The following is a 21,808-nucleotide window of genomic DNA, read 5'->3' on the forward strand; positions in this document are numbered from 1 at the left end:
CATCTGTCTTGGGTAAATACACGGGAGTGGAATTGCTGGGTCATAGGGTATATTTACCTTGAAAAGGCATGTCCGAAACATTTTCCAAAGTGGTGGCATTTTGCACTCCCCCAGCAATGGATGAGACTCATAGTCTCTGCCTGACCTTGTCGACTATTTTTTAAAAATATCTTTTTGATACTAGCCATCCCACTAGATGCGTCGTGGCATCTCGTTGTGGTTTTCATTGGCACTTCTCTGAGGACAAATAATGTTAGAGGGCGCGGCGTGTGCTCACTGGGCATTTCTCCTTGTTTTGTCGCCCAGCATATTTCACGGAAGGCATTTTGCAACTGGGTGAAGTTAATTTGGGAGAGTATTGTTGAAATCTTTTGTATGTTTCTTTTTCTGATTTTTTTTTTGTTAGTCGATTTGTTCTAGCACTTACTGAGAGTGGAGTATTAAAATTCCTTTAATTGCGGGATTGTCTTACTTCCTTAAATTCTCTTAATTTTTGTTTCGTGTATTTGAAATTCTGTTACGAGGTACAAACAAATTTAGGATTATTGTCTTTTCTTGATGAGTTGACTTGGATCATTTTGAAGTGTCCCTAAATTATCTCTGGTAATCCCGTTTGTTCTGAAGCCTATTCTGCATTATAATAATTTAGTCACTCCAGCTTTCTCATGCTTAGTGTTCCTGTGGTATATTTTATTCCATCATATTACTTTTAAGCCATCTGTGTCTTTACATTTAAAGTGTATCTCTTATAAAGACCATATAGTTGGGTCTTACCTTTTAATTCAATCTGACATCTACCCTGTTTTTGTTATTGTTGCTGTTTTGTTTCTGTTGTAGAATATTTAGTATGTAGATAGTTAATGTAATAACTGATGTTGTTTAGTTTAAGTCCACCATCTATGCATTTTCTATTTGTCTCATCTGTCTTCATAGTTTTTTTCTTGTTTTCTGCCTTCTTTTGGCTTCATTAAACTCTTTTTTAGTATCCTTGGTTTGTTTGGGTTTTTTTGTTCATATTTTAGATATACCACTTTTACTTTTAGTGGTTGCTCTAGAGATTGCAATATCCACCTTTAAAGTATCAGTCTACTTTGAACTAATATTACATCCCTTCAAAAGTAAGCAAATATCTTTACAAATATCATCCTGTTGTTCTTTGTTTCATTGTTGTTTACATTGTATTTCTACAAATGTCATAAGCTACGTGATGCACTATTATTTCTGCTTTAAGCAGTCAGTTGCCTTTTGAAGACCCTAAGACCAAGAGTAAAGCCGTATATATGCACACATATTTGCCATTTCCACATTCTTCATTTGTTCACGTCGATCTGAACTTCCATCTGGTATTATTTCCCTTTGGCCTCAAGAACTTTCTTTTACATTTCTACTAATTCAGGTCTTCCAACAATGAATTTTCTCAGTTTTTATTTATCTAAAAAATCTCTATGTTGCCTTCATTTTGAAGGTTGTTTTAAGTTGACTTTATTTTTATTACAGTACTTTGAAAGTTTTTTTTTCATTATCTTCTGACTTGACTTTTATTGATGAAAAGTCAGACATTATTTCTGTCTCTGTTTTCTTATAAAGAATGTATTTCTCTGGCTGCTTTAAAAATTTTTCATCTTTATTTTCCATCAATTTGTTTACAGTGTCCAGAAGTAGGGTTTTTTTGTATGTGTTTATTCTGTGTGGGGTTTGTTAAGCTTCTTAGCTATGTGAGTTCACATGCACTATTTTCTCTCTTCTCCTTCTGGGATGCTAATTGTGTGTATGTTAGAACACTTGACACTCTTCCCTAGGTCACTCAAGTGCTCGGGTTTTTGACATCTTTCTCCCCTCTGTCAGTGTGGATGACACGTGCCATCTCTCCTCATGTTCACTGAACTTCTCTTCTGCAGTGTCCTGTAAGCTGTGAAGCCCATCCAGGGATATTAGTGAATGACATAATATGAAATGATATTTCATTTCAGATATTACATTTTTCCAGTTTAGAATGTTCATTTTGTTACTGTGGTATAGTCCATCTTTGTGCTGAGATCCCCCATTATGTTCCACCTTTTCCTTTCAATATTCAGACATCTTCATGTGGCTGTTTCACATGTCTCTGCTGTCTTGGTTGTAGGTCATATTTGCCTGTTATTTTGCTTATCAAATAATTGGGGTTTTTTGTTTGTTTCCCAGACATTGTGGGTACTGTATTATAAACATTCTGGATTGTGTTGTTTTCCTTTGAAGAGTCTGGCTTTTGTTCTGATAAGTTCATGTACTGACAGATTAGGTTAACCCTACTGTAGAGAGTCTTTTTAGTGTTTGTCAGGGAGGGACTGGAATAGCTTTTACTCAAGGGCTAGATTCACCCTGCTCTTAATAACTACTGTTAATGGGAGATCAGCAATATCTGGGGTCGTCATTAAAGTGGCCCCACTCTGGCTAGTCAGAAAGCCAACATTGCCTGATACTATGTAGCCCCAGGACTCTGCTCAGCTTATGGCTCGCTAGTAATAAGCCTTTGCAAGACTTCATGGAGTCTGACCCTCAAGTACAGGTTAAAATTTAGCCAAAGACATAGGGGATGCCTACTAAGGATTCTAGGGTTTCTTTTCTACATAACTCCCCTTCTCGGGTAACCTCTCCCCCAATTGCCAGCCCCCTCAGGAACTCCAGAGTCTTTTCTCTCCATGCAGTGAAATCACAGGTCTCTGGGTTACACTTCCCTGGGCCCAGGTTTAAAAAATATTTCTCCCGAGCAGAAAACTAGAGACACTGTAGAGCCTTATGAATTTCTCTTCTGTCTAGATTTCACAGTCTATATTGTCCAAAGCTTGAAAACAGTTGCTTTGTATATTTTCTTCCATTTTATATTTCCATAGGAAGGGCATGTCTAATGCTTACTAATTTCATTGCGGCTGGACCCAAGTTAGTGGTCATTTTTATTACAGAATCACTGTGTACTCAGGGCGGCATGTGATAGTGGCCTCTGTCTTTGCATGAGCCTTGTCACCCCTGATGAAAGGAGTGCTTCAGTATCCCTCACAGCCCCAAAATACCAAGTCGAGAATATTTCCTGTGGGAACCACATCAAGGTGACTTCCCAGGGTATGTCATGTAACAGGAAATGAGGACGCAGTCACTATATGTACAGTATGCAATGAAGCCTCACGTCCATTTAGGAGCTGGCTAGCATTTCTGTGTCCCCTTGTCTTAGAGTGCTTGGGCTGCGATAACAGAACAGCATAGACTGGGCGATTTATAAAAAGCAGAAATTGCCTTGGCTGGTTGTAGCTCAGTGGATTGAGTGTGGACCTGGAAACCAAACAATCACGGTTCGATTCCCAGTCAGGGCACATGCCTGGGTGGCAGGCCAGTTCCCAGCAGGGGACACACAAGAGGCAACCATACATTGATATTTCTCTCCCTCTCTCCTTCCCTTCCCCTCTAAAGAGAAATAAATAAAATATTTTTTAAAAGCAGAAATTTATTCCTCAGAGTTCCAGAGGCTGAGAAGTCTAAGATCAAGGTGCCAGCAGATCTCATGTATGGTGAGGGCCTGCTTCCCACTTCACAGATGGCCATCTTCCCTGTGTCTTCAGTGATGAAGGACGAGAGAGCACTTTGATGTCTCTTATTAGATGAGCATTAATCCCATCCGTGGAAGTTCATCCTCGTGACCTAATCACACTGTGCTCCCAAAGACCCCACTTTCTAAAACCGTCACATTAGCGTTTAGGATTTCAACATATGGATTTTGGAGGGACACAAACAGTCGAATCAGGATCATACAGCGGTGGCTCAAAGAGGGTATTGGTAGCACGCCTCCACACCGACCATTAGCAAAGGCAGGGATGAAACTGGGCTGAAAGATGTTTGGGGTCAAGTTCAGTGACGGCTGGCATGTGCATTCCTCCTATTCATGAGCCTAACGTAAGTTTCAAAATCATTTCTTAAGTGCCAGAAGCATCCCTCCCCACCTCCCTTCTGTTAAATGGAATCTTTTGCAAGGCCACTGTGTTCCTTTTGGGGTTAAAACAATGGTCTGGAGCTTCCCTGTTGCCCAGTCCATTGGCTACAGTTCAGAAAGGTCTTTAGAAAATCCCGGGACTCTGTGGAACATGTTTGAAAACCACTGAGCTGGAACATCTCTTGATAATATCAGAGCCTCTCTAGTCCCTTACCCAGACCCCTGTCTTTAACATAATCCAGTGGTTCTCAACTCTGTCTGCTCATTGGGATAAGTGAGAGCTTTGAAAAAAGAACTGCTGTTCAGGCCCCACCTCTCGAATTTTGGTTTAATTGGTCTGGGTCAGATCCCAGGTACAGAGTGCTTTATGAAGCTTCCTGGGTGATTCTAATGCACAGCCAGGGCTGAGAACCTTTAATCAGACACTTTGTGGTTGCCTTCCTTGTCTCCCACACTTAGCTCTTGCTCAGGCTTGAGCACTTGCTTTAAGCGTCAGGGATGGAATGTCGGGATTCCCCGGAGGTCTGGGGCTTAGCCTGGGTGAGACGGGGTGATGAAATCTCGGGGTTGGAGGTCATGGATGCCACATGCCTAGTCCTTTCTGAGAGGACAGTATTCCCATCCATCCATATCATGACTCTTCTGTCCACCTCACCATGCAGTATGCTTGGCACACCTAAACAGGGGGCCGTGCGAGAGGTTCTTACTATTTAAATTACAGAGAGTTCGGAGAGCAAAGCAGGAATGCTCAAGAGTGCCAAACTGCACATCGTAACAGGCCTGTGGTGGTTTGCTCTGCATATTTACCACCAAAATGGGCTGCACATGCCATGGCAACCGCAAAAGAGCCCCACCTTAGAGGAAGTATTGCGTTGAAACATTCGATCACTGCTTTTTAAAACTTGATTGTACGTCAGAATTATCTGAGGAGCATATAAAAATACACATTCCTTGGCCCCACCCTGGGAGATTGCGAACTAATGGATCTGCCGTGGGGCCTGGGAATCGGCATCAATAACCAGTACCTTAGGGTACAGGGATCCAGGACCACATCTAAGAGAAGCATCCAATGCCAGATGAATAAATAAAGCTCCCTTCTTTCCTCATAGCCAGACATATTTTCCGGCCCATGTAAAGCAAAACGCCTCACAAACAGTAAATGTAAATTATCGAAGTCAGCAGAAAGCAGCATGAACACAGCTAACCCAGAAGAGTGGTTTATCTCCCACGAAGTCATGCTTAATTTCTGATGAGCGATGTGATTTTTCTGAGCCTCAAATCGCTATCTCCTCTCCCCGAGACAAACCTTGCTTTTCAGATAAGCCCAAGCTGAGGCTGAGTGACTCGTTTTCTCCCTGCTTGTGTGGGTCTTCAAGTTTTTATGCAGTGAGATAATGCTCTTTTTAAAATGTAAAAGAAAATAAAGAGCTTTCTAAAAAGACATCTGACTTGTGCAAAATTTAGATGTATATTATTTACACATTAGTTCGGGGGGAGGAGATAGTTATCCGCTCCACAAAAGAATGCCTCACGTTACCAAAAGACTTGCTTCTGCAGACACGTCCTCTAGGAGAGAAAGCCGTCCGGTGTGGTCAGAATGGTGTTTTACTGCTGAGTATCTGCCCTGGGCTCAACATGCATGGAAAGCACGGTTCCTATGAAAGCAAGCCACACCTTCACAATGACTGTGAGCTCCACACACAGTCCATTCATAGTGGTGGGGGAGCAGCCAAGAGACATGCTTAGTTGGTGTTAAGAGTTTTCCACAAAAGTAACTGGCCCAATGTACAATATCATCACGTCTTCTGTTACTTGTGAACCATTTCAGGAGATGGCCCTGTGAGGGCCGAGGGTGGTATAAAGGCCTTAAAAGATACAGGTGTTACCCCCCAGAAAAATTTGTCGTCTGAAGGGGACATGGAGACCTGTGCTGTGTGGGTTACTAAAGCCCCCAGTCAAAGACCCCCAAGGGGAATCATATCCCCAGACTGCTGGAACAGGGAGGGAGAGAGAACCTGTGCTTCTCCCGCTTGCCCCCCGCCTTCAGCCAGGGGCCTGGTTGCCATGTCTGTGTCTGTCTCAATGGAGTAAGTGCTCAATTCTCAGCGAAGGACGTATTGGAACTGACAGCCTCACCATTGTGTGTATAATATGTCATGGCTGACAGATGAAGAAATGGGATTTCCTGAAATGCAGCAGGACACAGCCATCAGCCGCTGCTGGAAGAAAGCCCCCTTCTCCGTCCTCCTTGCCCCGTCGTCACTTCAGCTCGTCCTGAGCGTAGGGTTGAAAGCACAATTTCCCCCCATTACTCCTGATCCTTTGTTGGGCTTCCCTTTTGTCCATCCTGCCCTTTGATTGCCTGGCTCTCCCAGCAGGGCAAATTGCGGCTGATAGGATGGAACAATGGGATCAGGCAGGGTCCAGATGGAAGCACGGGGAGCCAGGCACGCTTAACTGCATTACTTTCAGCTGGTCTGCCCTGGGTGTAAGTGAGCAGGCCCCACCTTTCAGCTGCCAGAGTGCAACCCACCCTCCTGACAGTCCTGGGGTCTTCCCCAAAGGCAGAGCTCATTGCAAAGTGAAACAATTGACAGGAGGGGGGGAAGGATTAACAGTGGAAATTGTACTGAATGGGAGTTACCTTGCAAGTACCTGTAGTCCTTAAGAATTTGAGAGAGGTTTTTTTGTTGTTGTTCAACACCTAATATATTTCAGCGGTCCAGCTTCACTGTGAGCTATTACCAAACAATTGATGGGCGGTTTATTGTCTTTCGTGTGCAGCCATATATTCGGTCATGGTGGTAGCCAGCTCAATCATTATTTTGTTTATTCATTCGGCAAACATTTATTGAAAACTTTCGGGGTGGTTTTCTTTGTAGTAGGCACTGGGGATAAAAAGAGAAATGAGAGAGTCTCTGATCTCAAGGTACTTATAGTCTATGAGAGGGAGAGAGAAAAGTACACAAATAAATGGCACATATAAGCATTGCGGTGTGTGTCACGGCTTTTATGAGGGTTGACAGTTCATGCAGAAGGAATGGCATAAGAAATTAGGCTGGAGGGGTGATTATGTTTGCAGACAACATGTTGCAATACACAGGTCATTAATCTCATTGTTGACCAAATGAAAATACCCATAGTAAAATGTATGTTCCTTTGTTTATTCAGTAAATATTTATTGAGTGCCTACTATTTGCCGGGCACTGTGCTTGCTGCCTCTGTGATGGTGTACGTATAGGACAGAAAGGGAGAAAGTTGTGAACTTAGTTAGTCCACAAATCAAATGTAAAAGGAAAACTGTGGTAAGTATGCCCAAGATGATATCCGTGGTTTTATTATAAAAATGTATAATAGGAATGTTTCTAAAAGGTAGGGGGGCTCCTAGGATTCAGCTGAGAACATAAAGAAAGAGTTCATTAAGGACTCTGATAAACACCAAGAATAAGAAGATGAGGCAACAGAGAAAACATGGTCGGAGTCAGTGACTGAGGTCCCAGCACCACTGTGAAGCCCCCTTGGGGACTTCAGGGTCCTGATCTCAAAAACAGAAGGGTTGGTGGCAGGAGGCCGAGGAAGGGGAGAAGGAAAGTGACTCCAAGTCCCATGTTGCCCAGGCCCAAAGCAATAACTGATACCTTTTGTCCCACTACAATTTTTAATAAGTGCCACCACTCACTCTCAGAGAAGGTTCTAGTGAAAGTAATCAACTCTGTTGCGGCCCTTAGGGCCGGGAAACTTTCGGTCCTCTTGTAGGCTGTCATCCTGCGAGTCTGCCCACGGGGCCAACCAAATCCAAAGCATCTGTCAGGAGTTAACAAAGCCCCGATGCATATTAAGTAAGTGCATTTAATATTTTATGCCACGAATAAGATTTTTTTTTTCAAAAAAAAAAAATGGGAGAGCAGCCTACATCCACAGCAGTGATACCTCCTAGTAAACAAAGTCAAGGGGCAGGATTCCTTCTGCGGATGTTGACGTGTGTTGGTGCATCCACTCTTAACTACATGATGAAGAAAAGGTTCAATCAATTTTTTTCTTAATCTTCTCTGGGCACTGAAAGACAGCCTGGGGAAACTCTCTCATGCTACTTAAGAAATAGAGTCCAGTGTTGGAAGTATAAACAGGATTTCATAAAACCAGGGGGCAGAAAATAAGCCTAGGGATTCCAGGAACTAGTCTGGAGGAAACTCTGGTTATTTTACTCCATTGAATTTTACCTATAATGCTTCCTGACATCTGCGCTTTGACTCTTAACAGAGACTGTAAGAAGTATTTTCAATTAAAGCATAAATTCTAAAGCATCAATGGCAAATAGATATAGATAGATGATGGATGGATGGATGGATGGATGGATGGATACATAGGCAGATGCATATTACAGGTTAAAGCTTCCTAAATTCACAATGCCAATCATCATATACTTCTCAGTGAGGATATTTTCCATAGCTTTCTGTAATTTATTAACATTTCACTTCCTTAACAAAGCTTAGGGTAATGCATGCTGTAAGTTTACTACTCTATGCATAAAAACAGACTTAGGGCCCTGGCTGGTATAGCTCAGTGGATTGAGCACGGGTCTGCGAACCAGAGTATCATGGTTCGATTCCCAGTCAGGGCGCATGCCTGGGTTGCAGGCCCGTTCCCACCAGGGGACCCACAAGAAGCAACCATACATTGATATTCTCTCCCTCTCTCCTTCCTGTCCCCTCTAAAGATAAATAAATAAAATCTTTTTAAAAAAGACTTATGATAAGCTTTTTTGGGGATGCTTGAGGGATGCTTTTTTGTACTGGTAGTGTGGCTTGAAATCTATCTGGAACAATGCAGTGTCTCTATTAAAAACAATTTTAATATTTCAAAATGATATGTTCACTATCCATTCCCTTCGTGATTTTATAGACGCTGGTTATGCTTTGCCCCTAGCACAGGTTGTGCCTTCCCTAAGGAAGGTGCCAGAGTCTGAAGACATTCATTTAGAATCAATGTAGGGGAAAACACGGCTGACAAGTTCAGAGGTGTGATCTTGAATGATAATGATTTTTTTCTGGCACATTTGTCCAGGAGACTCAAGGTTCCTTTTGCAAGTATCCAAGAGTTTCCTCAAGAGAGCAGTCACTGCCTAATGCGGGCTTAAGGACGCCTTAGAGGACTAACTCCCAGACGCAGCCCCACTCCTGGATCCGGCAAAGGCTTGAAGGCTCTTCCATTTTTGATCCATGCCTTCGGCCCACTTCCCCCATGCGGTTTTCAAAATGCCACCTGAATTCCTCCATTTGTGCTGCTTTGCCTTGCCACAGTGGTTCCTAATGAGCCACTTGTTGGAGTACAGAGATGTTGAGATTCAGGATAAAGTACAAACAGACATGGATTGCAATCAGAGGCAGCCTGGAGGAGAGGCCAGGATGGGTAGAAGAGGCAGCTTGAGCTGGAAAAAAGAACACGGGAAGTCAGCAGCTCAGATTCTCTCCTGGACGCTGCCACCTCGGGCAGGACACCCTGTTGTTGAGGTTTCAGCTGCATTTGCAAAATGCACACATTGAGCTAAATAACATTTAGGTCATCTCCTCTCTCTAAACGGTTTGTGTTCTCGGATTGCATTTGACTAAGATAGGTAAGTTTCTGTTATTTGGCGAGGAGAGGGGAAGACATGATTAAGGCATCCACATTCATGTTTAAAAACAGTGCACCGTATTTTTACTACTGCAACTGAGAAACCCTCCCTAAGGCATTCTGCAAGTAAAGGTAGCTGTTTCCAACTTTCATATCATTAAGCCTTTTTACTTTATATCTTGAACAGCTCCAATATGCTCATCTTTGTTTCTCTCTCTCTCCCTCTCCACCCTGCTCACCTTTAGGCTTACGAGCGGCCACAGAAACACTCAGCTCTCCATTATGACCCAGCCCTCCCACAAGACTTCACCGGTGACACCTTAAAACCAAAGCACCAGCAAAAAAGCAGCAGCCAGAACCACATGGACTGGTCCACCAACTCTGACAGTGGGCCTGCCACTCAGAATTGCTTCATCAGTCCAGAATCTGGCAGAGAAACTGCAAGCACCAGCAAGATCCCAGCTCTTGAGCCCGTGGCTTCCTTTGCAAAGGCCCAGGGTAAGAAAGGCAGTGCAGGGAGCACGTGGAGTCAGCTGTCCAACAGTAGCAAAGACCTGCTCTTGGGAGGTGTGGTTCCATCCCCGAGCAACCACAGCTCGCCAGGCCCACCCAGCAGCTCTGCTGAGTGCAATGGGCTTCAGCCCTTGGTGGATCAAGATGGGGGAGGAGCAAAGGAGCCCCCAGAACCACCCACTATAAGCAGCAAGAAAAAGTCCAGTAAAAAAGATGTGATAAGTCAAACCATACCAAACCCAGACCTGGACTGGGTCAAGAATGCCCAGAAAGCATTTGACAATACCGAAGGGAAAAGGGAAGGCTACTCTGCAGATCATGCCCAAGAGGCATCGCCAGCCAGGCAGAGTGTGAGTTCCGTTGGTAATCCTGAAAATGACCCCAGTCACGTGCGGATTACTATCCCTATCAAGGCACCCTGTCTAGATCCAACCAGCCATAAAAGGAAAAAGAGACAGTCCATCAAAGCAGTGGTGGAAAAGATCTTGCCAGAGAAAGCCCTGGCTTCTGGAATCACTATGAGCAGTGAAGTAGTTAATAGGATACTTTCCAACCCCGAGGGAAATAAGAAAGATCCCCGTGTCCCAAAGTTGGGTAAAATGATAGAGAATGAGTCCCCTTCCATTGGCCTTGAAACTGGTGGAAACACCGAGAAAGTTGTCCCAGGAGGCCTGCCTAAGCAGCGGAAGCCAGCCATGGTCATGACGCCTCCAACATGCACAGATCACTCTCCATCCAGAAAGCTGCCAGAAATCCAACATCCAAAATTTGCTGCAAAACGGAGGTGGACTTGCAGCAAACCCAAACCCACCAGTATGCTTCGGGAGGCGGTCATGGCCGCGTCCGACAAACTGATGGTGGAGCCGCCGTCTGCGTATCCCATCACTCCATCCAGCCCTCTGTACACCAACACAGACAGTCTTACTGTGATCACACCGGTCAAAAAGAAGCGGGGACGACCAAAGAAGCAGCCTTTGCTCACGGTTGAGACGATTCATGAGGGGACTTCCACCAGTCCGGTCAGCCCCATCAGCCGGGAGTTTCCTGGCACCAAAAAAAGAAAGAGACGACGCAGTTTAGCTAAGTTGGCCCAACTCGTGCCAGGAGAGGACAAACCCATGAGCGAGATGAAGTTTCACAAAAAAGTTGGAAAGCTTGGGGTGTTGGATAAGAAGACCATCAAAACTATCAATAAGATGAAAACACTCAAGAGGAAAAATATCTTGAACCAGATCTTGTCCTGCTCCAGCAACATTGCTCTGAAGGCTAAAGCTCCCCCAGAGACCAGCCCTGGGGCAGCAGCGATTGAGAGCAAACTGGGCAAGCAGATTAATGTCAGCAAGAGGGGAACCATCTACATTGGCAAGAAGAGGGGCAGGAAGCCAAGAGCGGAGCTGCCACCCCCTTCCGAGGAACCCAAAACAGCCATCAAGCACCCAAGGCCTGTTTCTAGCCAGCCGGATGTTCCAGCCGTGCCTTCCAACTTTCAGTCACTTGTGGCGTCTTCACCAGCAACTATGCACCCACTTTCCACGCAGTTAGGTGGGTCGAATGGCAACCTGAGCCCCGCCAGCACTGAAACCAGTTTTTCAGAGTTGAAAACTATGCCAAATCTCCAGCCCATCAGTGCTCTTCCAACCAAAACCCAAAAGGGAATACATAGCGGAACCTGGAAGCTGTCTCCACCCAGGCTGATGGCCAACTCACCTTCGCACCTTTGCGAGATCGGGTCACTCAAGGAGATAACGCTGTCCCCTGTGAGCGAGTCCCACAGTGAGGAGACGATCCCAAGCGACAGTGGCATTGGGACAGACAACAACAGCACGTCTGACCAGGCGGAGAAGAGTTCAGAATCCCGACGGAGGTACTCTTTTGATTTCTGCTCCCTGGACAACCCGGAGGCCATCCCATCCGACACCAGCACAAAGAACCGGCATGGCCACCGGCAGAAGCATCTCATTGTGGACAACTTCCTGGCCCACGAAAGCCTCAAGAAGCCAAAGCACAAGAGGAAACGGAAAAGCCTGCAAACCCGGGATGATCTCCAGTTTCTGGCAGACTTGGAAGAGCTCATCACCAAATTCCAGGTGTTCAGGATCTCCCACCGGAGTTACACCTTTTACCACGAGAATCCGTATCCCAGCATTTTTCGGGTTAATTTTGATCACTATTACCCGGTGCCATATATCCAGTATGACCCGTTGCTCTATCTTCGTAGGACTTCAGACTTGAAGTCAAAGAAGAAGCGTGGTAGGCCTGCAAAAACCAATGACACCATGACAAAGGTGCCTTTTTTACAAGGGTTCAGCTACCCTATTCCCAGTGGAAGTTACTATGCACCCTATGGAATGCCTTACACATCAATGCCTATGATGAACCTTGGTTATTACAGTCAGTACCCAGCTCCTTTGTACCTGTCGCACACGCTCGGAGCAGCTTCCCCATTCATGAGGCCAACAGTGCCGCCACCTCAGTTCCACACGAGCTCCCACGTGAAGATGTCCGGTACAGCGAAGCATAAAGCAAAGCATGGCGTACACCTGCAGGGACCTGTGGGCATGGGCCTTGGTGACATGCAGCCATCCCTGAATCCTCCCAAGGTCGGCGGTGCCAGCCTGTCCAGCGGTCGGCTCCACAAGAGGAAACATAAACACAAGCATAAGCACAAGGAAGACCGGATCCTGGGGACCCACGACAACCTGAGTGGTCTCTTTGCAGGCAAAGCCACAGGCTTCTCCAGCCACATCCTGAGTGAGCGGCTGAGTAGCGCAGACAAAGAGCTCCCACTGTTGGGCGAGAAGAACAAGCATAAGGAGAAGCAGAAGCACCAGCACAGTGAAGCCAGCCACAGAGCTTCTAAGAACAACTTCGAGGTAGACACCCTGTCTACGCTGTCCCTTTCTGATGCCCAGCATTGGACGCAGGCCAAGGACAAAGGTGACTTGAGCGGTGAGCCTGTGGACTCATGCACAAAGAGGTACTCTGGCAGTGTTGGAGACGGGGGCAGCACAAGACCAGAGAGCCTGGACGTGTTCAGTGACATGAACCCTTCAAATGACAAGTGGGACAGTGACTTGAGTGGGAGTAAAAGAAGGAGCTATGAAGGCTTTGGGACGTACAGGGAAAAGGACATCCAAGCCTTCAAGATGAACCGCAAGGAGAGAAGTTCTTATGAGTCCTCCCTATCTCCAGGTAAGGCCAAGTTTTTCTTCAACCTGGGACTATCTTGTTACTAAACTGCCAGGGTTGGCTATTTTGAGGTCCACCATCTTGGACACATTGCTTGCAGTGGTTTGCAAAGAGGTAGGAACCACATGAACATTCTTGCACATTTGAGTCCACGCACATTTTATACATTGTTTACTTGGGATTTACTGTCTTTACTCTTCGCTCTCTCTTGGAGCCATTTCCTGAAAACTGTGGACCCAGAGGCAGCCCCAGGGGCTACCCAGACTACAACCATTCACACTACCTCCATGCTTTTTATTAAAGGTTCTCTTCTTACATTCTCCTCTGATTGGATGGTGCAGTTTTCTAGTTGGGTAAAGCCTCTAATACTCACTAAGAATATGAACAAGATCCCAAGAATGTCACGGCTGGATGTGAATGTCTGTCTGGTGTATCCGACTTGCATTCTCTAGAGGTCACACATCCTAGGTTGAGAATTCTGCAGCTGAGCCATTGGAAGCTGATGATCAGTGAGTCCTGAAGTCTACCTGATAAGGGAGCCCTAGGCCCAGGCTATATTGTCTTCTCTTTGTTCCTGGGCATTTGATAAGCTGCCTTGGGCAGGTGCCCACGGTGAAGCCCTGTCATTTTGCTGCAGGAGAGGGAGGGAGCTTTGCTGAAAGATGCTGCAAGCCCTCTGCCCTCAAGGGGACCTTTCTGCTGCATGTCTTGGTATGTCTCCTAGGAATGGAACCTGCCCACTAATCTCTAAATTCCAGAGTTCGCTCCTTATCAGCTGTTGGCAGAATCTCCTTGCTAATCTGGCCACCCATACAATCTTTCCTTGCTGTGGAAGCATCACAGGTCTGCATAAGCATCCCTTTGTCCCCTTCACATATCTTGGAGACAAGACTCCTGTAAAACACAGCGGTAATTTTTTACTAGGCAACTCCTCCCCTGGGAGCTGCAGGAGCTGAAAGGATTTCTCATGTCCCCCTTGCCCCCAAAATAGTGCAAAGCCCCCAGCTAAAGGTTGGTTTTGAAGGGCTAATCACCCCTGTTGAGGGTTTGGTTGTAGTGTCTCACCTCTGTTTATTATGTGTACCCCATAATTGTCCTTTCCCTTCCCGGAGAGCTTATAATTAGTGAAGGCGGGGGCAGACGATTCGTGAGGAATTAGAGACATTCTCTAAGCCGACAGATTTCAGGAAGAAATATGATTATGAGTTAGAAGCCACTTAAAGATCATCCCAAATTGCCACTAGCTTGTGAGTTGCTGTGGTAGATGTTCTCCTTGGTTAATGAAGAGACCAATTAGCAGTCCTGTCCCCTTCATTTGCTCAGATGATAAATGGCCTGTGCTTTGTGTCTGCCCAAAGTGGATGTTCTCATCTGGGTTTCCCATTTCTCATCATCAGGCTTCGTTGGAGGTGCGTGGTTTTTCTGTGCAAAGCCCAAGTCAAGTCCACTTGGGAAGAAGTTGCTCGATCAAGCTTTCCCACGAGAAATACTATTGCTTTCTCCTTCAAACCGATAGAATTGACTCAGGATTAAAACTAGCCATGGGCAGAGGGTGTTCTTTTTTCCCTTTTTCTTTCTTTCTTTCTTGTTATTTTCTTGACTTGTTTAGCTAAGATAATGGTGTCTTATTGCTGAGAACCTACAAGCAAAAACCCTAACATAACAGATTTGAGGAGCAAGCTCTCAAAAGCTAAAACCAGCTATTGTTGCTCACTAGGTTTCTCAGCAGTCTCCCTGGGATGTTTTTTGTGGTTGAACCATATTTCTGGGTGCTGGTGGAAATTTCTCAATCACTGTGTGTGTGTCTCTGAGGGTGCCTTCTCTAGCTGGACACTATTCCTTGTGTTTGCATTCACACAGGGATCATACTTTAAAATTCTTCCTCCCAGCCCCCTGTCTTATTTGTCTTTCATCCGATGAGTAGGCATCATGACCCTATCACGAAAGAAAGCTGGGTTCAGCCTAAGCTTCAGGCACTGGTCCCAGCTTGGTTGTCAGTCCCCGGATGCCCTTAAGCATGGCACTTCACTCCTTATGCGCACTGCCTGCCAATCTGTAACTCGAGGGGTTGAGCCACGCCTCTTTCATCTAATATGTTTTAGTCCTTAAAGCCATTTTACATACATCTCCATCACACCCTTCTTGCAGTTTTAGAAGAGAGGTGTTCGCATTCTAATTTTATAAACTGAGACACTGAGGCTCAGAGGTAAGGTGACCTGGCCAGGTTCAGAAAACTGTCACTTTTGAGTCTAAACCCAGGGGTTTGTACCCTGTGTTGCAGCTCAATACCATGTCACTCATCTAGTTCAGGCCAAGTCTAGAACACAGGTTTTTGTCCGCAGAGTGTTGCTTCTATATCCCACCACTACCCTTCTTCTCAGACCCCCATCCATCCTCTGTTTACAAGCCTTCCCCTAAGGCATTCGTGCAGCTATCATGTGATGGGTGCAGAAGAGAATGATTAAGACAAAAATACATCCCTTTATTCATCCCCCAAAGATTGAAGGATTCCTTATGGCCTGACCTTGTCAAGTATTAGCCTGGAAACACCTACGTGGACGGAGCTCGCACCTCTGTCCGTACTAAAATCCAGTTGTCACTGCTTTGTGCCCATCTCCGTGTTAGGTGAGTTCATCTTCCCTCACCATTTTAATCAGTCACAGTTCTTGGCGGCTTCTGTGTCTGTATGAGTTACGACTGTTGTACCTACCTACACATATTGTTGAATACCTTAACTGGCACAAGTCGGATTCCTTATCATTTCTCTTCCTTCCCACCTTGGCCTCTCCTTGCCTGGATCCCAATTGCCCCCGCCTATTTCTGGACCCCTGAAGCATCTGTGGAAACGTGTCTTTGGCAACACGAGGAGCCTAATGTCAGAGTTTGTCAAGATTCCCTGAAGAGTGTTGTCCTCAATGTAATATACTCCAGACAGTGCCAGTTGTCCCTGAAAGATGTGAGGCAGGTAGGATGAGACTCAGGTTGCCCGAGGCATTCAGATCTCTGAGACTCTATCAGGGTCAAGGTGCTCTTTGGCTGGAGGATACTGGTCATGAATGGAAATATACATCTGCCCCTCCCACCACTTCTCCCTCCCTCCAATTTCTCCTTCTCTATTCCAGATTCATTTTGGTAGCATCTCAAGGTCCTATTTCACATGAGCTAGTCTTCTCTAAATATATATGACATAAGTATAGATGTCATCCTTTAGCCTATTGAGGACCAGATTTAGGAGCTGCATCAAAAGAGGACTTGGAGCACTCTCTGCGGTCAGAACTGATGAAAGGCACTGCATAAATGCCCGTCGTTACCATTACGGAGAAAGGACATAGAGACCCCATTTCACAGTAGCAACAGTTGCACGCCGCTTTTTCTCTTTCATGCTCAGAACGTCATCCATTCTCCGTCCCCCTGCCCCAGCAGAGGGATGCTTTCTCGTGTTTGCCCCCATACAGCACACCTAGAGCTCAGAAGTCACACAGGCTCCTTGTTTCTGCCTTTTACACCTTCTCCTCTTTTGGTTTTAGAAGGCAGTGGCTCTTGTGACCTGTTTTCTAAATGTATACCATCTGCTAAATCTCCATTTATAAAAATGCTTGCCTGGGGCCAAAGAACGGATCAGTCATGGGAAGGCAGAACTCTCGGAGTCGGAAGAAGTCTTATCAGCCCTTGTTTGCACCTCCCTCCCACCAGGCATCACTAGCTTGCATATGCTGACATGCAGCAGATTCCCAGAGGAGCAAACCTGTCCAACATTGACAAGACATAGTCCGAATGTTCTCTCAAAGCCCAGCTATCATAAGGTGGTGGAAGAGGTCTCTGGTGTGAGCGATGCTTTTTTTGGTTGAGACCACTTAGAAACGATCTTTGCACGCTTTGACCTCAGTTTATGTCAGGAACTTCAGACTCCTTGACTGCTGCTGTCCAGGCTTCCATCAGATGTTGGGCAAGCAGTGAGAAGAATTCTTTTAGGTTTCATTAGTATTCAGGTAGCCATCCCGAGTTCCCCGTGATCAAGTACTTTCCTCGTGATGAGTGGGTGCTGAGAACTGATCCTAGGCTCACCTCCCAGACATCAGAATCCTGTCGCAAGGTAACTGGATTCCCTTGAGCCTGGCCGACTCCACGTCTCCTGGTGGCTTCTGTCTTGCCCTTTGCCAGCTCCTCTTATCAGCATGGTGGGGCATTTGGGGAGGCAGCCTCTGTTGTCACTCACCAGCAGGAAATGAATGCCCAAGCCAAAACTAATATAAAACCTCCTCCAAGCAATCATCCAGATGAGGGAATTAACCACATGGATGAAATGCCATGAAAACTATACAAGAAAAACACGTGTGAAGAGAGTCTTCTAAAAATGGAATAGAGGGAATAAGAGGACTTATGGGAGGAGAAAGTTAAGACCAGGAAAAAAGAAAGGGTAAAAACGGAAAGCTGATGAAGTGTAGACTGTTCAACGTTAATCCAAGTGGAATTGTAGGCCATCCTGTGGGAGGAAGTGAAAGGTTAATTAGCCAGTGGCTGCCGTGTGGTTCAGTGGGGTTATGGGTGCCTGCCCGAGTTTTGGTTCCTGCACGGACGAGCTGAAAGACCTCATCTTTTTGACTCTCACTATTCTCAAGTGAGATTATGACAGTAAAGGTTCTGACCAGACCTGACAGTCCAGGAGTCTAAAAGTCTCAGAGTTCCAAAAAGGAATTTCAATACACACACACACACACACACACACACACACACACATTCAGATGGGGCAGGTAGGGAGAAAGTGCCCAAGTTACTGGCCATGTTGGCCAACTAATTAGCTGTTTAATGATGTTTCAGAACACATCCCTCTGGGCCGGGTATTAATCTGTGTGATTCAGTCCATTTATTTTGGGCTCCAGCCACTTCACTTAGCCGTTTGATCTCACCTTTCAGAAAAACTTCTCATACTTGACTCCCACCAATGAACGAGCTCGCTCCTTGTGTGGGCTGAGGCCAGTCATCACCTTAGAAACAAACAGGTTAGAGCCCTAAAATGACCAACTGTATGGGCACAGCTAGAACAAGCTTGCATTTATATTTAGACTTGGAAGTAAAAGATCCTTAATGTAGTCTAAACACCTCACTTTGCTGGTTAGCATACTGAGGCTCAGGGACAAGTGAGGCATTCAGGGACACACGTCTAACTGGTAGAAGAGCTCAGACTGGGAAGGCAAGGAAGCATAGCATTTGGGAGAGGGAAAGGGAAAGGAGGAAGGAGACACAATAAAAGAGGGAGAAAACAGAAAAGTGAGTTGTGGGAAAGATGTTAAGCTATATGTTTTCTTTTGCTGAGAGCTATTGTAAAAGGTAAGCATCTCTTTGACAATAATTTGGTTTCCAGGCTACCTCTGGGGACTCATGTTCGGGACTGGAAACAATCTATGTGGGCTCTGATGGAAGTCATTTTTTTTTTCCTTTCCTGTCTTAACAATTGCACATACTTATTTTATTGAGCCTCCCAAGGTTCCTCCTAAGGTTTCCTTTTGGAAACCAGGAATTAATCAAATTAAATGTCATGACCCATAACTTTCTGGCAGTGAAAACAAAAAAATCTTAGCCTCACAGCATCTCTTTTGCTGCACTGAAATAAGAAATCCAGCCATTCTGCCTTTGGAGCATGAAGTCCCTGGGCCATTTATCTTCTCACAGTTGGCAAACGCTCCCCTGTCCTGTTGGAAGTTTTTATTTATACCTCTGTGGCTTTGGAGAATTATGGAGATTCAGGTGTGGATGCAGAGAAGTCACAATTTTGACAGGCTTGGCTTTGCTACAGCATGGAGCTTTTCTTGGCTAGAGAAATCAGGAAAGCATGCCTTCCAAAGACTGGCCTGTCACTGGGAAGAGATAAGGATGCTGTCGCCTTTGGAAGGGTCCTCCAGGAAACCATATCTGCACTCTATAAAAAAAAAGTGATGGGGCTGAGTACCCGCTAGGATTGTGAGCTGTGCCTGTGTAGTGGCACTTAATGAAGATTGGCTGAATTCAAGGGGAAGCGACAAAGACGAGAGAAAAATTTTAAAGTGAGTATCTAGTGTATGCAATGGCTTGGCGTAGCTCTGGGGGAGGTACTAAAGGATCAGTAACAATGTTTTTGCCCTTCAAAATGTACAATCCAGAAGGTTCTCCTCTACAACTCAGGGGAGGGAAAGAGATGCAACTGAAATATTATATGGCAGACCATAAGGCTCAACAGAAAGTTGCAGAGAAAGGGCCAGGGCCTTCTACACGAGGGTGAGCCACCTCCATGTTTTCAGTGAAGGTGGGGTGGAGGGACCAGGAAATGTCTCTTTATAGTAGTCAGCATTCGAGATGGGTCTTGAAGGGTGGAAGGAGCTTTTGGAGAGCTGAGATGGTGGAGGGTGGGGGCAAACACAACATAGAAAGGAAGTCATGTAGACAAAGGTATTTCAGTGGAAATAAATACCCAAGAAGCATTTGGGAAAAGGTGTCCAGTCTAGTTCTTTTCAGGTTAGGATCTAAAGTGGGGGTGGGGGTTGTGGTGGATAAAGTTGGAAAAGAATATTATGGTCATGACTTAGACAGTTTTCCTCCCACATTTTGGGTCTTGTGCTTAATTAAGTAGACAGTAGGAAGCCATTTTTTAACCAGGCCAAGGTCATGAAATGACAAAATTATACTTTCTCTTTTTTTCCTGACCACGCCTTTCCCCTAATCAGGTTGGGCAAAATTACTCCATCTTGTGATCTTCATACACTATTGTAATTATCCATTTCTTGTTTGGATTATACCCACTACTCTGCCCTTCCTCCCTCACTCCACCCCCTAGATTATAAACATCATAAAGGTATCATTATCTACTCAGGTTCTCCAGCAAAAAATACTGAAGAGTCATTCTTGATTCATCTGTTTCCCTCTCTAACTAAAGTCAAAGATGGTTCCAGTATGTTTGCTCTGGGCACCTGGAAGAGTGGGGACAGATGAACAGAATTACAGAAATCAAAGAGAGACTCTGGTTGGTGTATGAGGAGATGAGTTGTTAAGGCAGCAACTGGCAACATTGTGCAGAGCGTAAAGCCAGAAATTTATCGAAGGAGAGAATTACAGGGAATGAAGTCAAGAGGGAATGAGGGAGGACCCCGTGGCCCACCCTAAAGAGAAAGTCAGAATAAGAGAGGGTCAGGGAAGATGCAGAGAAGGAACAACAGAAATTCTGGAAGAGCACCAAGGAGTCAAAAAAGAATGAATTTGAGAAGAATGGGGTGGCTGGTAGGGCCAGAAGTTGGAGAGAGTCCGTGGAAGATGAGACTCTGTATGAACATATTGGCGGCTCTGAGGACAACAGAAAAGTTAAAGACTATGTGTTCGGCACCACATGTGGTTAAAGTGCACTGGGCTGTGGGCCAAATCCAGGCAGCAAAGAGTTAAGGAGCAAGTGAGAGATGAGAAATGGGGGCTCTGTGTGCAGAAAGCGAAAGTTGGCTGTGGTTGTAGTGGTGCTCCAGCTTCTAAGGAGACTTGGCTTGGGTAGTCAGCCCTTGGTAGGAAGTGACACACTCACTCTCAGCAGTTCTTAAGTCTAAGAACCCCACTTCTGGGCGCGTAAGCACAGCGCCAGAATCCTGCCTCCCCTTGAAGGGCCACGTATAGAAAAATGTAAAAGCTACAGAATTTAAAAAGAAAAAAGAGAATCCAGACCAAGTCCCCTTTATGCCTCACCAACTGACAGGCACTTCATTTTTGATCCTGGCGCTGACTGTGTGAAAGCTGCTGAGCACTCGTCTCTGTCTGTAGTGCCCTGGGCGCAGGCTGTGCTGATGGGAGTGTTTGGGGGACCAGCCCGGATTATCACAAGTTCTAGTAAATGGATCGTTTATTGAGTGTTTGCTAGGTGCAAGGCCGTGTAAACTAAAACCCAGTTGTTGGTCTTTCAGAGGTCTTTACTGTTTTGTGAAATAAGACAAATATGGCAGTTCATAAAGAATTTAGCATGCTCAAGATTGATTGAGAGCTCTTTAGTTATGTAACATATAACTCTGTTCCAGAGACAACTAGAGAGTCTAGAAGAAAAGGGAAAGCAGGAAAGGGCTCCTGACCTTATACTATAGTATAACTCCCTTATACTATACCAGAAAGAGACCGTGTTAAACATACACAGAACAGCCAGAGAATAAATGCAGACCAAGTTTAACCCATGCTAACTCATGCCCAGCAATGCCAGCCAGAGGGAGCCAGGATCAGAAAAGATAATAGTGTTCCGAAGACAAAGTCCTGGAACTCAGCCACAGATAGTTGACTGTGTAGTGAGTAAGTATGGCAGGAGATGGGTGCAGATGGGTGTATGCAGACGTATAGGAAGGCGGCTGGCTAGATAGAAGGGAGCAGTTGAGTGGACATGGAGTTTAGAGGTGTAGCTGCCATGCAGGGGATGAGAGCTGCACCCCAGAGAAGGGAGGACACATTGATGCTGAAGGGTACTGGGTGTCGAGGGCGTAGAGCCTGGTGTTAGGTGCTGGCTGAAATGATGAAGTATCAGAAAACATGCCTGTCCTCCAA

The 21,808-nt window shown here is 45.5% G+C and overlaps 1 protein-coding gene across 5 annotated transcripts in view; it reads left to right on the forward strand.

The window, feature by feature from the left end:
* Nucleotides 1-21,808, forward strand: part of SETBP1 (SET binding protein 1) — a 348,149-nt gene that overhangs the window by 236,134 nt on the left and 90,207 nt on the right. For all 5 annotated transcript variants that reach the window (XM_037033621.1, XM_037033633.1, XM_037033637.1 and 2 more), the window contains exon 4: nt 9,817-13,276. In XM_037033621.1, coding sequence (XP_036889516.1) covers nt 9,817-13,276 — 3,460 coding nt within the window. The remainder of the gene's footprint in view (nt 1-9,816; nt 13,277-21,808) is intronic.

The sequence above is a fragment of the Sturnira hondurensis genome, unplaced genomic scaffold (assembly GCF_014824575.4).
Source record: "Sturnira hondurensis isolate 20B ecotype Veracruz unplaced genomic scaffold, ASM1482457v3 Scaffold0001872, whole genome shotgun sequence".
NCBI classification, from domain to species: Eukaryota; Metazoa; Chordata; class Mammalia; order Chiroptera; family Phyllostomidae; genus Sturnira; species Sturnira hondurensis.